General features: G+C 34.6%; 1 protein-coding gene across 3 annotated transcripts in view; it reads right to left on the bottom strand.

The window, feature by feature from the left end:
* LOC114332267 (uncharacterized) overlaps positions 1-14806 on the bottom strand; it is a 155147-nt gene that overhangs the window by 74867 nt on the left and 65474 nt on the right. For all 3 annotated transcript variants that reach the window (XM_028282033.2, XM_050649540.1, XM_028282034.2), the window contains exon 2: positions 12539-12717. In XM_028282033.2, the coding sequence (XP_028137834.1) occupies positions 12539-12635 (97 nt within the window). In that variant the 5' untranslated portion in view covers positions 12636-12717. The remainder of the gene's footprint in view (positions 1-12538; positions 12718-14806) is intronic.

Below are 14806 nucleotides of genomic sequence, written 5' to 3'. Positions count from 1 at the left end.
ATTTTCCGCGTGGATCTATATCATCAGATAGGGGGGATCTGTCGTTTATTGTCCTAGCGTTACTCTTCTTCTCTTCAGGTTTCCTCCAGTAATTTATATCCATGCCTTCTAGTTGGTCCAGTGAGAACAGTTCACCATTTATCCATAATTTGTTGTATTTTAGTGCGGCTGTGTGTCCTTCCTGGCGTACCATTTTCATGTGCTGGAGAAGATGCTTCCTTTCTTGTAGTATTTTTTTCGGGAAGTCCTCATTGATATATATTTTAGTTCCTCTTAGGTTTTTAGCAGCCTTCAGAATTTCCATTCTCGTAGATTCCTTTTTCATTTCTAATAAGATGGGTCTGGGTACATTTTGGGGATCACCTTGTCTACCTATTCTTCTCATCTCTACCAGTTCTTCATCTAGGTTTGTTTGTACGTCGATTTTTTCCATTATCCCCTTTATCTTATTTATCATCTCTTGTTCGCTTTCTGTTTGGTTTTCTTTGACCCCCTGTATTATTATGTTTTTTCTTCTGGCTTGTCTTTCCAGTAATTCGATTCTAACTTCTTGTTCCGTGATTTTAGTTCTCATTGCTTGGTGATCTGCTTTCAACTGCTCGTTTTCTTTATTTAATTTATTTAGGTCTACTTGCATTTTATCTATTTTGCTTTCGATTCTTACATTTCTTTCATCCATTATCTCTAATTTTTCTAATATCTGCTCCATTGTACCGCGGTAAGGGGGTCAGCCCAATCGACTTGGCGGAGCGTCAACCCTTCTCAGCACTTTGGAGTTTTACTCAGATATATATTTTCGTATTAATGTTTCGGCTTTATTGCAGAAATTTTTCAATAGCCGGCAACGTCGCTTTTATTTTCGACGAAACTTCACCTCTTATCGGAATGTTTTTGTCTGTTGTTTATTAATTGTTTGAGAGGTTATTATGCTTTTTGCAATGCTTACTCACTAGTTTCTGCTGAATTTTGACGAACTATTTTTATCGGGAGCACTGTCGTCTGTCTAAATTCACTATAGTTTGTTTGTATTCGTTTATTTTTCACTTTGTTACACTAAATTTTTATATTTTAATACGGAACGTATTTTGACAGTATCGTTCAAGTTCAAGCCTCGATGCCCACTCCACTAAATTGTAAGAGGATAATTCTGTTGGAGTATGGAATGAAATTTACTACAGCTTTATCAATGTGTGTTTAGTATTATCCCGACACCATATCTGTGTGAACCGTCTTGACTTCCTGAATAGTATATTGTTTTATTGTTGATTTTCATCTTTCCTGAGTCGGGCCATTGGACATCGCTGATTCCTAAAATGTCTATATTCAGCCTTTCCATTTCAACATAAAGGTAATTGAAAGTAAATTTAAAATAACCTAAGTACTGAAATAAAGTGCCTACGGTTAGCGCATGCACAGTACCAACTTGCGTGACGTCCGTGACAAATGCAAAGGATATTACAACAGAAAATAAAAAAATACTGGCATTTGCAGACGATATCGATCGAATAGGAAACACCCGGTTAAGGATGCAAGAGACTTCCGTGAGGTTCGAGAAGCAAGCAGAGAAAATGGGGCACCAAATCAACGAAAACAAGACGAAATATATGTATATGAGGCACAATAACCAAAGCAGAGACAGAATCGGTCAGAACATCACCTTCGATGACTTTAACTTTGAGCGCGTTAGAGAATTTAAGTAGGTATCTTGGACCAACAATAACTGAAGACAATAACGGATCACAAGAAACAAACAATAGGATACAGGCCGGCAACAGACGAAGACGTACGAAGATACAAGTGTATAAAACAATCATACGACCCGTTGTGATGTGTGGAAGCGAAACGTGGACGATAACAAAGGCAAACGAAGAGAGACTACGTGTTTGGGAAAGAAAAATCCTGAGTAAGATCTTTGGGCCTGTGCTGGATGAAGCATCAGGACAATATAGGATAAGAACTAACAAAGAAGAACTTTACCCAGATGCCAACATCATAAAAGCAATAAAGTTCAGAAGACTCCAATGAGCAGACACCTCAGAAGACATTCTGACCAAAGAACAGTAAGACTGGTGTGGGAGGAAGTCCCAGTAAACAGTGGAGGCATGTTGTCGAGTTAAAACCCACGAAGGGTTGTAACGCCACAGCGTAAGTAAGTAATAGGAAAAATACAGCAGTCGTTCCAATACGAAAAATACAACTGTAGGAAAAATACTCGTCTGCCACTAGTCTTCTTCTTTTAAATTATTAGTCTTTCTTCTGTGTGCTGGTTGAATTTAGCGTGATAAACTGTGAACCAATGCCCCAGCAACCATAGACGAATTACTCTACACACTAAACAAGAGCTTAAACAAGAATCTGTGAAAATTAGATGGAAGTGAGTTCAAAAGTTTCGAAGACTATGTATGCTATAGAACGTTTCACGTTAAGAATAGAACATTGCGGAGATAGCCCCATGTATTTCTTACGAACGACAGAAGCGCGCCGATGCCACACCGTAACTGGCTAGAATTAATCGTATATCGGCAGTCGAGTATCCACCCGTGCACGATAGGTTTGGCAACACTGATCTCCGTAAGCTTAACGTTCTATTTTTAACGTGAAACAAAGTTTAGGTCACACGATCAAACTAGACAAACAGAAACAAACGACAGAGATAACTAGAAGAATCCGAATGAATGGGCAGCAGTAGGAAGACTCAATGTTGTGTTGAAAAACAAAAATATAGGTACGAATAAATCTAAAGAAACTAGTATTCCACAATTGTATTCTACCAGTCATAACCTATAACCTGTGGAAAGGACACCGTGATACTTACAAAGTTATCAGCCAATAGATTGAGAACAACACAGAAGGCTATCGAACGAGCTATATTAGGAATTTTTCTCAAGAACATATACGAAATTAGAACGTGAGAAGCAAGACGAGGGTAGAACATGTAATTGAAAGAATTTAACAATTGAAATGGAGCTGGAATTGACACATGGCACGACAAGACAGGACAATAAACAAAGATGGACAAGAAACATTGTACACAGAAGACCACGCGAACACAGTCGTAGTAGAGGTAGACTACAAAACGACATCAAAGCATAATTGGGGAGAAACTGTCACCAAACAGCACAAAACAAAGAAAATTGGAGAATTTATAAGGAGACATTTGTCCAGGAATGGAAGAGAATCAGTGACGGTTTAAGGCATCATGACCCTAGGCGGCCATAAGAAGTAGGCCCCTTTATAGCGACCATTTACTTAGCGAAACAAATTTACAGATATTTATGTTGATTTGGGAAGTAGTTACTCCAAAAATAAATTACGACAATATAAAAAAGATCATTTTTCTTTTTTTTTACATTTCGCAACAACTTCTAATTAATAGTCCATAGCTAATATGCCAAAGAAAAAAAGGGATATTGTGTCGATATGTGATTTTGCCCAGGGTATGAGTGCCACTCCTTCGGGGGTGAAAAACATACATTCAAGATAAGTGCGGAAATAGATAAACCGTTTAATTCTAAGTAACTTTTGTTCTATCTAGTTTTTTCACTAAATCAATACTCTTTGAGTTATTTGCGAGTGAATATGTTCATTTTTCAACAAAAAAAAACACGTCTTTAGACGGTTTTTCGCAAATAACTCCAAAATTAAGTATTTTATCGGAAAATATTCTTAGAAAATATATAGCGTATACAAAATTTAAAAAAATGGTGTATGTATGAAGTATGTAGACCCAGTATAAGCAGAACTGGAGCTAATGAAAAGTAGATTCTTATTCGACAAATTCCAAATCAAATAATTCAACGTAAATAATTAAAAAATTAAGCACTTTTCGGTGAAAAATCATCACAACGTTTTTAAAGTGTTTAAAAAGTTTTATTTTTGTTTTTTTTAACAAGTTTCAAGTATCAAAATTAAGCAAGTAAAACTTAAAATAATGTTGATTCCTTTTTTTGGCAAAAAAATCTTGATTTATGAAAATCTTGAAAAAAACTTATAAGTAAGTAGGTATATTATTTATATGATTATTATTTATATGATCTGTAAGTTTCACTGGTTCACAGTGTTTATATTTCAAAACATTGGGATTTAAAGTAAAACAACTTTTTTGAAATTTTGAAAAAAAAATTATTCTTTTTTTTTTCAAAATAACTTAAAAATTATAAGGGGTACCAAAAATTTTAAAGAGTAAAAAAATGTAGGTTTTGCTTTTCTGAATATTTCAGATTTTTGCTTTTTTCGAAGATAAAAATTGGTTAAGATATGACTGTTCAAAATTTGCATACCCTGGGTAATTTTTCATTTATTAAAAATTAATAAATAAAAATAGTTTCTATCCTTGTGGGATCGGTACTCACAGGAGGGACTGCAGACGTTCGGATACTATTAGCGTCTCTTTGCAAAGACAATGACATCGACTTTGCAAAGTCACAAGACACTTACTCGACACACACACTACCCATTACACTAGGTACCTGATTGGAGAAATCCACTGTACCATGCCAATGGCCATTACTTGTCGAGGCCACTCGTGATTAGTGACTTGTTCAAGCCCTTTCTATTACAGCCCTTTTATTAATAAGCACTTTATATCGATAAAACTTACAGAGCATATAAACAATACTTAAGTAAAGAAGCTTGTGAAGCGGTAAGGATTAATTTCATTTGGGATGCTAATTAGGGGGTTATTTTCATCATTTTTTTTTTTACCCAAAAAAGGGGACCAACTTTATTCTGAGCGTATCTTGCTTACTTTTTATGCTAGAATTTTTAAAACAAGAATAATGCTTTTTTAAACATTTAAACAAGTTATGATGAGTTTCCATGAAAAGTGCTTCATTTTTTTATTATGTCACGTTGAAATATTCGATCTGGAATTTGACGAGTAAGAACCTACTCTTCATTAGCTACAACTCTGCTTCTACTGGGTCTACACACTGCACACACACCATTTTTTCAATTTTTTAAAAGCTATATTTTTGCTATGAATATTTTTTCGATAAAATACTTACTTTTTGAGTTATTTGCGAAAAACCGTCTAAAAACGTGTTATTTTTTGTTGAAAAATGAAGATATTCACTTGCAAATAACTCGAAATGTATTTACTTGATGAAAAACCTCTATTGAACAAAGGTTGCTTAGAATTAGTCAGTTTATCCACTTCCGGACGTATTTTGACGGTATATTTTTTCACCCCCGAGAAAGGGCGGACTCAACCGTAGAGCAAAAACACACATTGGCACAATATCACTTTTTTCTTTGACATGTTAGCTATGCTTATACCAAATTTGATGTCAATCCAAGCTCTTCTTTCAAATTCAAAGGTTCTTTAAAATCTGGAGGTTTTGCAATATTTTACCGTGAATGAATGGACTATAAGGCCCATCGGTGGGTAGAAATTGAAAAAAAAAACGTACCATTCCAAAATAATTACCAACTTCTAAGCAAAATTAGCTTGCAAAATTGATTATCAAATTGAGGGAATGATTAGAACATGGAATATAAAAATGCCTTTGAAGATAACTGCGCTTAATTTGTCTTGAAGTCGGTTGTATTTTCCTATTTACAGAAGACAAAGCAAAAAACTGAGTTTGATTGGAAATCATAAATTAACCATTCTCTTTTTTTTTATTCTCAGTTAGCCCTATTTGATTTTTTTAACATTTAATTTTTTTTTAATTGCTGCTTAATTAATTCAATATTAATTAATGCATTTGTGTTGGATGCGGGCCCCATCAAGTGGCCGGGCCCTAGGCGGCCGCCTAGTCCGCCTAATGGTTAATCCGGCATTGAAGAGAATAGGCCAAAGAAGAAGAAGAAGGCCGTTAGAACAAGACAAATGATCACTATCCATATCGTCGTCTCGATTTGTGCTATTGCGATTTGTGAGATGTCCGGATTTAAGGGGTGGCAGGTTGGGCAGCTGCCCGGGGCCCCGACAAAGCCTCAAACGCAAAAAATAGCAAATTATTCACTAGAACTATTTTTGTTTTATACAAACACTTGTGCCGTCCACTCTTTAAATTTAGTTGCAAAAGCTGCAGCTGAGTGTTATTCTGCTGCTACAGCATTATCTGATTTCTTAGAAGAACTATGCATATGTATTTTCTCTTCCTCTACATATAGATACAACTTGTTAATCAAATGTTTAAAAACTGCATCTTTAAACGACAGCAACGCAGACCGTGGCAGAAATATTATTGTTCCTAAAAGAGTAAATACTACTAGATGGTTATCCAGAAGTGATACCGCAAAGCACTAGTTAAAGATTATAATCAGACTAAAATAGACTTACCCAAAATTTCAGAAGGAACAATTTAAAACTCGTAGCGATACAATCTGTTTGTATAATCGAATGTGCTTACTGTAAACAGGAATATTTGCAATATTTTGGAATGAAATCTTAAAAGAAAATAAACAGTCCAAGTCGTATTCTCCAAGATCCAAATATTGCCCTTAATTCAGGAGTGGCAGCACTTAGATCACTTAAAGAATTTGTACCGTCAAGATGTGACAATTTCAAAACATATGAGACGCGAGGCGCGATGGTAAGTAGAAGTCAAGACTATTCGACACATAGAAAATGACTACGGAATATTCGACTGACTCCACTGGATTATGGAACATCTCAAGAGACTGGAATGACAACATCAGAGGAATTTATGACTCACAATTTTATCGCTACTATAGATCACCTCATTACCTCTGTAAGACAGAGGCTTTCTGCATATAAATGCATTCATTCCAATTTTGGACTTTTACATCATTTAGATATATTTTGGTCATGCATATATGTACAATATTTTGGCCATGTTATGCGACACCCAGAGAGATATAATATACTTCATTTCATCATAAAAGGCAAGGTAGATGGAAGAAGAGGGGCAGGTCGAAGAAAAACGTCAAAGCTTAAAAACCTGAGAGAATGATTTAACAGATCCTCTACATCACTTTTCCGAGCTGCCGTGAACAAAATTACTATAGCCAATTTGATAGCCAATGCTCGATAATCAAGCACGGCACATGAAGAAGAAGACATCATTTAGCTTCAGAGCTATCAAAGCTTAGGTACTGGCATCTGTAGCAATGATCTAGATGAAATCCTAGGTGTCGAACTAATACAATTTGTAGAATTTTTCAAAGAGGATATCTGCTCATTAAATATAAACAAAGAACTTTAAATGTACCGATTGCAAGAAGAAAAGAATATGAATGATGCGTTTCCAAATGTTGAGGTGATACTTCGTTTATATTTCTGATACCAACTAACTGTAGTGGGGAGAGGAATGTTCAAGTAAAAAATCTCGAAAAGTATCCGGACTTCAATCCTACATCCTACTATGTTTATTTTTAATATTTTACTGTAACAAATTTTAATTTAAAATTTTACTGTATTTAAAAATGTAGATATTTATAAAAATAGATCAACATTTTTTAATGGTAGGACGTAGGGCCTCCACTGCTTTAAATCCGGCTCTGTGTCATGTGACAGGATTTGAGAACATAATGTAAAGATGTGGAAGAAATATATCCAGTATCAAACTAAAAGGGCACTAAGTACTTATCTTCGTTAATATTATACTTATTACGACGTACTAGGGCTCGTTGGTATGGTGAGGGTATATGTACTTATTTCAACAAAAGACAAAAATTAAACATGATGACATGTACAGAGGGCATTTGGTCGCTCTCCTTCTTCTTTTTTGCATATTTTCGTTGCTACTAATCTGATCGGGTTGTGTGAGGTATCACGTGATAGGATTCGACTTATATAACAGTTTTGGTTTAAAGTACTCCCTTAGTAACTCGGGCCAGACATATTATGGCTCTTCAGACGTGTGGTTCTCGGGTAGACATGTGGTTTTCAGATTGATTAAATTATTTCCCCATTCCTCAGGCATTTCTTAGATACTTTATCATTTCTGGTGCAATTTCGTCCTCCCCACATGCTTTTCTGTTTTGATTCTATTTATGGCTTAATTAATTTCTTATCTCTAAGTGTTCTTCTGCCAGTTCATCTCAAAATACTTTTGTATAATGTTTTTTTCAAGTTTGTATTATTTCTATTTTCTTCGCTCTTAGTTGACTGTTTTTGCCTTTTATTGGTCTTATTTATTTTCTTATTAAAATCATTTCCTTATTCTCGTACTGCTTTTTCGTATTATTAGTTATGCTGTCTCTAATTGATTATTCCATTCGTTGCCTCAGCCTTTCGACATCATTGCTTTGATCAACTATATTTTTAGATGTTGTTTCCTTTCCTGTACGTTATTTTCTCAGATTTCCTCTTTTGCAATTTCTCGATGTTCCACTGTCCGCATTTTGTCGTTATAAATAAATTGTACAGAAGTATGCGAATGTAAGCAAAATGTTAAATTGTTGTACTGATTGACTTACTTTCTTAAGTTTACAATCCATACGAACTTCATTGAAACATTGAATGAGTTGATTTATTATGAGCTGGTTTTATGGAAGCATAATATTCGATTTTAATGACTTGTTTCGGATGTTACAGCATCTTTTACGTAATTAGCCTTTTATTTCGGAAACCACTTTCACTGTTTTAGCATTCGCCGTGCCATTGATATAACATAACATGTACCGTTGGTTCTTCTAGTAACATCATCAGTGGGTCAGTCACTTTAGAACTTTCTTTGTGGAGAAATTGTATATATATTTAGCGTATAAATAAATATTTTTTTTTCTTTTATATTAACATTTATCGAGATAATGATTATAATAAAAATTAAAAGGATATTGATGGCTTCATAAAGTGCATAAATTTTCGTTAACGTTTTTATGGTGCGTTTATTACCAAGACTAGCATTGATTAATACCGAGTCATTAAGCAAGAAGGAACGTAAATCTTTTACATTGTAGCTTGTATGTATGTTACTTAATTATCAGTGAGAGACTGATAAAAATGAACCTAATAATTCTTCTAGAGTAAGTAACCACATTTTTCTTAAATTTTCAAGCTTCAACAATCAAAATTTCAACCATTTTGCAGTAGTTTATAGTGGTTTACTTATTTCTAGGTTTATATATATATATATATAGTCTTTTGAGTAGGTACCTTTTACTTTTCAGTGTCGGGACTAATGTCTATTCACGTGTGCACAAACTTTGACCATTGTTTCCTATCCTGCGTCAGTCTGCTTGCTTCTGCTACGGTTTTTCCTTTTTTTTTTTTTGGATAATCTTCGCGATTGTTGTACACCAGTTTTCTGCTGGTCTTCCTCTGTTTCTTTTTTTCGGTATTTTTGCGTTCCAGATTTTTCTAGGTATATTTCTTCTCATTCTTTTCATGTGGCCCCACCAACTCAGTTGTTTTTCCTCAATGTATTCTAGGAGTGGTTTAGTTTTCAGCTCATCTCGTATATCGATATTTCTTATCCTGTCTCTTTTTGTTACTCCTTTTACTCGTCTTAGGTATTTCACTTCATTCTTCTTGTTAATACCCAAGACTCGCACCCGTATGTAAGTACTGGTCTAATATATCGTGTTGAAGAGCGTTATTTTGGTTTTTCTGGATATTTCTTTTTTATTTAATTTGCTATTAATTTCCTGGAATATTTTAGAGGTTTTGTTAATCCTTTCTTCTATATCTTTGTGTTGTTTTCCGTTGTTTTCCACTGTTACTCCCAGGTATTGGAAGTAGTTTACCTGTTCTATTGTTTCTCCATTGATTTGTATGTTTATAACGGGTTGTTCTTGTACTATTAACATAATCTTTGTTTTGCGTGTGTTTATTTTCTTGGTTTTTTCTAGGTTTAACCTGATAATGTTCTGCTAAGACCTAAAACCTTCGTTAATCTGTGATGTAAAGTTTTTGTCCATCTTGGATCTTTTTAAGAAAATTTTTTAATAAAATTTATATACCAGCTACAAAATGAAGTCTGTTTTACTTCTACAGTATAATAATTCTTCTTTTCTTTTTGTGTAAACATACCTCTATCTGTTTTTTCAACGTGCCTCCAGTAAATTGTCGTTCCATCGTTTTTGTGTCTTCCCACTGACCGTCTTTATATTGGGAACCATCTCCCGCCGTCTTTACTACTGTATTTGTTGTCATTCGGCTTATGTGGTCTTTCCATTCTACACTTCTGTTTCTTAGCTAGTTAGTTCTCCATGTTCTCCACCTTGCCTCTATGTCGTATATCTGTACTTCTAGCTCTGTGACAAAGTGTCTTACCATCTATTTTTCGAAGGGTATTCATATCTGCTGTTTCTGGAATTCTTTTTGCCCTCTCTGTGTCGGGTTGTGTTTCAGCCGCGTTATTATTGATCCGAAGACTGTTTTGAATATGCTGCCTTTCATTTCTTTTCCTATATTTTTATTTCTTCATATTGTTTCATTAAGGCAACCTGCGGCTCTGTTTGCTCTATTAACTTGATCTTCTACTTCTGTCTCGAACCTTCCTTAGATAGATACTGTAATGCCTAGTGCCGGTTATCCACTGGGCGCTTGGGCCCCGGAGGGGCCCGAAAGGGCCCGTTCCTTTTAATTATAAAAAAATAAAGTCGCTAGATAATTTACATATTCTCCGAAAAAAATCTCATACGCAGATACGCCAATACACTGCAAACGCCTTTGTTCTATTGTTATATTTCTTCACGCCTATACACAGTGCCGTAGCCTAGCCCCACAGGGGCCCCGTGTCAGTGTTTGTGGCGGGCCCTTTTCCAAAAACTACAGAAAGTTGTCAGATTTCGCCATGTCGTTGATTAAAAACTACCCAGGTAGTGGGTAAAAACTGTGTAGGTTATTAATCAATGGCCATGTCTCGAATTGTATCCAAAATAATCGCACAAACGGAGTTTTTTTAGTTTTTAATAAGTTCTTTTTGAATTGTGGGGCTTAAATAATAATTTATCTCACTTTTTGGCTTTAAACTAAGTTCTTTTAAAATAGGAACAAAATAAGTCCTTTTAAAATAGTTAAATGAAAAACAAAAATAGATATACATAAATCTAATGTTTAGATAAAGAATAGATTGTTCTCGAAAATGCTAATACCCATACAATTGGTACACACTCTTTCAAACATTCAAAAGTAAAGCGATTACAAAAATTGTAAATAACATCAGCTTTTAGATGTTTTTTTAATCTAGAGATAAAGAAGAAGTCAAGACGTCAATTAATACTTTATGCGAGAAACATAAAAATGATGTTGATGAAACCAAAGAGAACTTGCATAATGAAATTACCCATTTTGTAACGTTATGCCAAAATTTGAATAAGCATCATACAATTTATGAAAAATTTTATTCTTCCAGGATGTAAAAGCAACTTTTCCCAATATTTTATCTTTACTGCAAATTTATTTGACGGTACCAATTTCTAATGCATCAAGCGAGCGGTCTTTTTCGGTTTTAAAAAAATAAAAATATATTTAAGGTCAAATTTGGGTCAAGAAAACCTAGACGCATTATCACTATTGTATATAGAGAATAAAAAACTGGAGAAACTAAATTGTGATAATATTATATGACAGTTTGCGAATGCTAAGTCAGGAAAAAAAGTGATCTAATTTTTGTCTGTGTATTTTTTAGAATGTGTGTATTGTCTTTATGTTTTTTGGCTTGTCATGCGTTGTTTTGTGGAATTTTCTGCTTTTTATTTATGTTTTTAAATGTATTTTTTGGATTATTTTTTACGTTTGCTATTCTTCTTGCTTGTTTAAAAAAATATTTTATGGATTTTAGACTAAACCTTTATAGTTAATGCATGTGTTTTCTTGTTCAAAAACTGACAACGAATAGCAATGAAGGGGCCCCTTAACCTCCAGCGCCCAGGGCCCGAAGTTAGGTTAAACCGGCACTGGTAATGCCTAGATATTTAAACGCCATTACTATTTGTTCTATTATCTGACCCTCCACCTCTTATTTACAGCCTAATAGATTTGCTGTTGTAACCACGCATTTTGTCTTATTTGTGGAAATTAACATGTGAAGTTTTCTGACGGTTATGTTAAATTGGTGCAGCATACGTTCTAAATCATCTTCACTTTGAGAGATTAGTATTGCGTCGTATGCATAGCAATTTATTTTAAGTTGTTTTTTTCCCATTTGGTATCCTTTTTTAGTTCTTATTTTTTCTACTATTTCATCCATGAACCGATTGAACAATACAAGACTCAGGGAATCTTCCGGACTTATTCCATTGCCAGCCTTGGGTCAGTTACTTCTTCTTTTACTTTTACTTTCATTATTATTTTATTGTGTTGTGATAGATATTTTCGATTGTTTTAATTATTCCAAGAGGCACTCTCTTGCGTACAGTAAATAGATAACGTCCGTTAATTTTACCCTGTCAAATGCCTTCTTAACGTCCACGAAATAAATATACCGGTTTGTTGTATTCTAATGATTGCTCTTGAACTTGTCTCATTATAAATATAGCGTCATTGCATGATCTTCCCTACCTAAAACCTTGTTGTTCTTCTGCTAATGTTAAAATTTCATTCAGTTACAAATAAACTTTATCCAGTACTATAATAGAACTATATGAAATATATTACAGTACTTATTGGTTTACTTACTTGGTACTGGAGCTAAATATAATAGAGTTACAGTAGCTGCTACCATTCCTAAGAAGACTGCTAACCTTACTAGAGCTAGGTTGGGTACAGCAGTCATTTTTGTTTATTACTAGTTCTTCTTTACAGGCTACCATAACAACATATACCCATTGAGACCAGCGAATTGTATAAAGTTCTTTCTGTAATACAAATTGTTTTAATTAATTTTTATATAAGAAAATACAATCTTATAATATTGTGATTAATTATTTCACTAAAATTATCTAAAAGTACCTACTACAACAGAGGTCAGAAAAGAAAGTGGAAGAACAAAGCAAGAAACATAACAGAATGGCGGAAAATCCAAGAACAAGCCAGGACCCAAAAAGGGTTGTCGAGCTACTGATGATGATGACTTCTATTGCTTGTGCCACTCCTATCGGAGATTGGAAATCATCAAGGCTATCCTGACCTTGTTTCAGCTGACCTAAAAAGTTCGTTAGTGGTGCAGCCAAATCACTCTCTCCTTTTCCAAACCGTTTTCCATCTATTTTTCCTTGCATTGTATTTTGAAGTAATGCGTATTTATGTCCTCTCATCAGGTTAACAAAATTTCTGGGTATTTTCCTATCGTTCTTAATACTTTAAGGTGTGTGACTCTTTCAACCCAACTTATCTTCAGCATTCGACGGTAGCACCACATCTCGAAACTTTCAATATTTTTTATGTTGTTCTGTTTGAGAGGTCAGGCCTCTACACCGTATAATAGCGTGTTAAATACGTAGCCTTTTAGCATTCTTAATCGTAGAGGGATGCTTATATCTCTGTTGCAGAAGAATTTTATCATCTTTTTGAAGGTGGCCCTGGCAATTTCTATACGTCTTATTATTTCATTGTTTTGGTCTCCAGTTTCTTTTATTAAAGTTCCCAAGTATTTGTAACTTGAAATTTTTTCAATTTGAATGCCGTTTATACTACTATGTGCTGGTTGCGTCATGTTTTTAGTGAAGACCATATACAGTACCTGGCCAAATTATTAGGCCAAGTAAGGAAAAATTTACTATATTATGAAGTTATTTTTCTCATGATTATGAACATATTTGAAAAAATACTGTTGTGTTCCTTTTTTTTTGGATATTAACTTTAAGGTGCGGATCCATTAGGTCTGCTGCTCCGCGCTCCCTGAAACTGCTCCAATCGATACGGCATGCGCTCCTCTACATATAAATCGCCACCGATTGGAGCGCCGAGCAGAGCGCGAAACTAATGGATACGCACCTTTATCTGTAAAGAAGCGCATGTCGTATCGATTGGAGCAGTTGCAGGGAGCGCGTAGCAGCAAACCTAATGGATACGCACCTTAAAGTTAATATACACAAAAAAGGAACGCACCTTAAAGTTACAGGGAGCGCGGAGCAGAGAACCTAATAGATACGCACCTCAAGAGTTAATATCCACCAAAAAGGAAAAAATCAATATTTTTTCAAATATATTCATAATCATGAGAGAAATAACTTCATATAGTAAATTTTTCCTTGCTTGGCCTAATAATTTGGCGAGGTACTGTACATACTTGGTTTTTTTGATATTGTTGTTTATGCCAAAATTGTTGCAAGCAATATTTATGTTTGTAAGTAATCGTTGTAATTCTTCTATTGTTCTTGCAACTGGTGCAGTGTCGTCCCCGTATCGATTATTATTTACAACCGCTCCATTGATTACGATTCTTTCGTTTGCTTGCAAAAGGGCTTCCTGGCAGATGATTTCACTACATACATTAAATAGCAGTGGTGACAAAATGCATCCCTGTCGTAGTCCTCTACGTATTTATATTGCTTGTGATGTCTCATTTTCTATTTTGATGTTAGCTTTCTGATTCCAATATAAATTGAGAATTATAAGTGCCGTCTCCTAATCGGAGATTGGATATCATCATCACTATCTTTACTTTATCTACTGCTGCTCTGAAGAGTTCTGTATAACTGCATTTAAACCAGTCCCTTAAATTCTTCAACCATGACACTCCTTCTTCCTATACTCCTTCCGCCTCTTATCTTTCCCTGTATTATCAGTCTTAGCATTTCATTTCGCTGTCCCCACCCATTTCTCGCAATACTTCCGTGTTCGTTTTCTTCTGTGTCCATGCTATTCTAAGCACCTTTTGGTAACACCACATTTCAAATGACTGTAGCTTATTTATGTTTTTAACTATTTATAATGGGAAATAAGCCACAATATTATTAAAAAATTATTTTTATTAACGTTTCGACGCCCAAATCGGGTGCCGTT

This window comes from Diabrotica virgifera, chromosome 4 (genome assembly GCF_917563875.1).
Source record: "Diabrotica virgifera virgifera chromosome 4, PGI_DIABVI_V3a".
NCBI classification, from domain to species: Eukaryota; Metazoa; Arthropoda; class Insecta; order Coleoptera; family Chrysomelidae; genus Diabrotica; species Diabrotica virgifera.
This window is presented reverse-complemented; position numbering and strand designations above follow the sequence as displayed.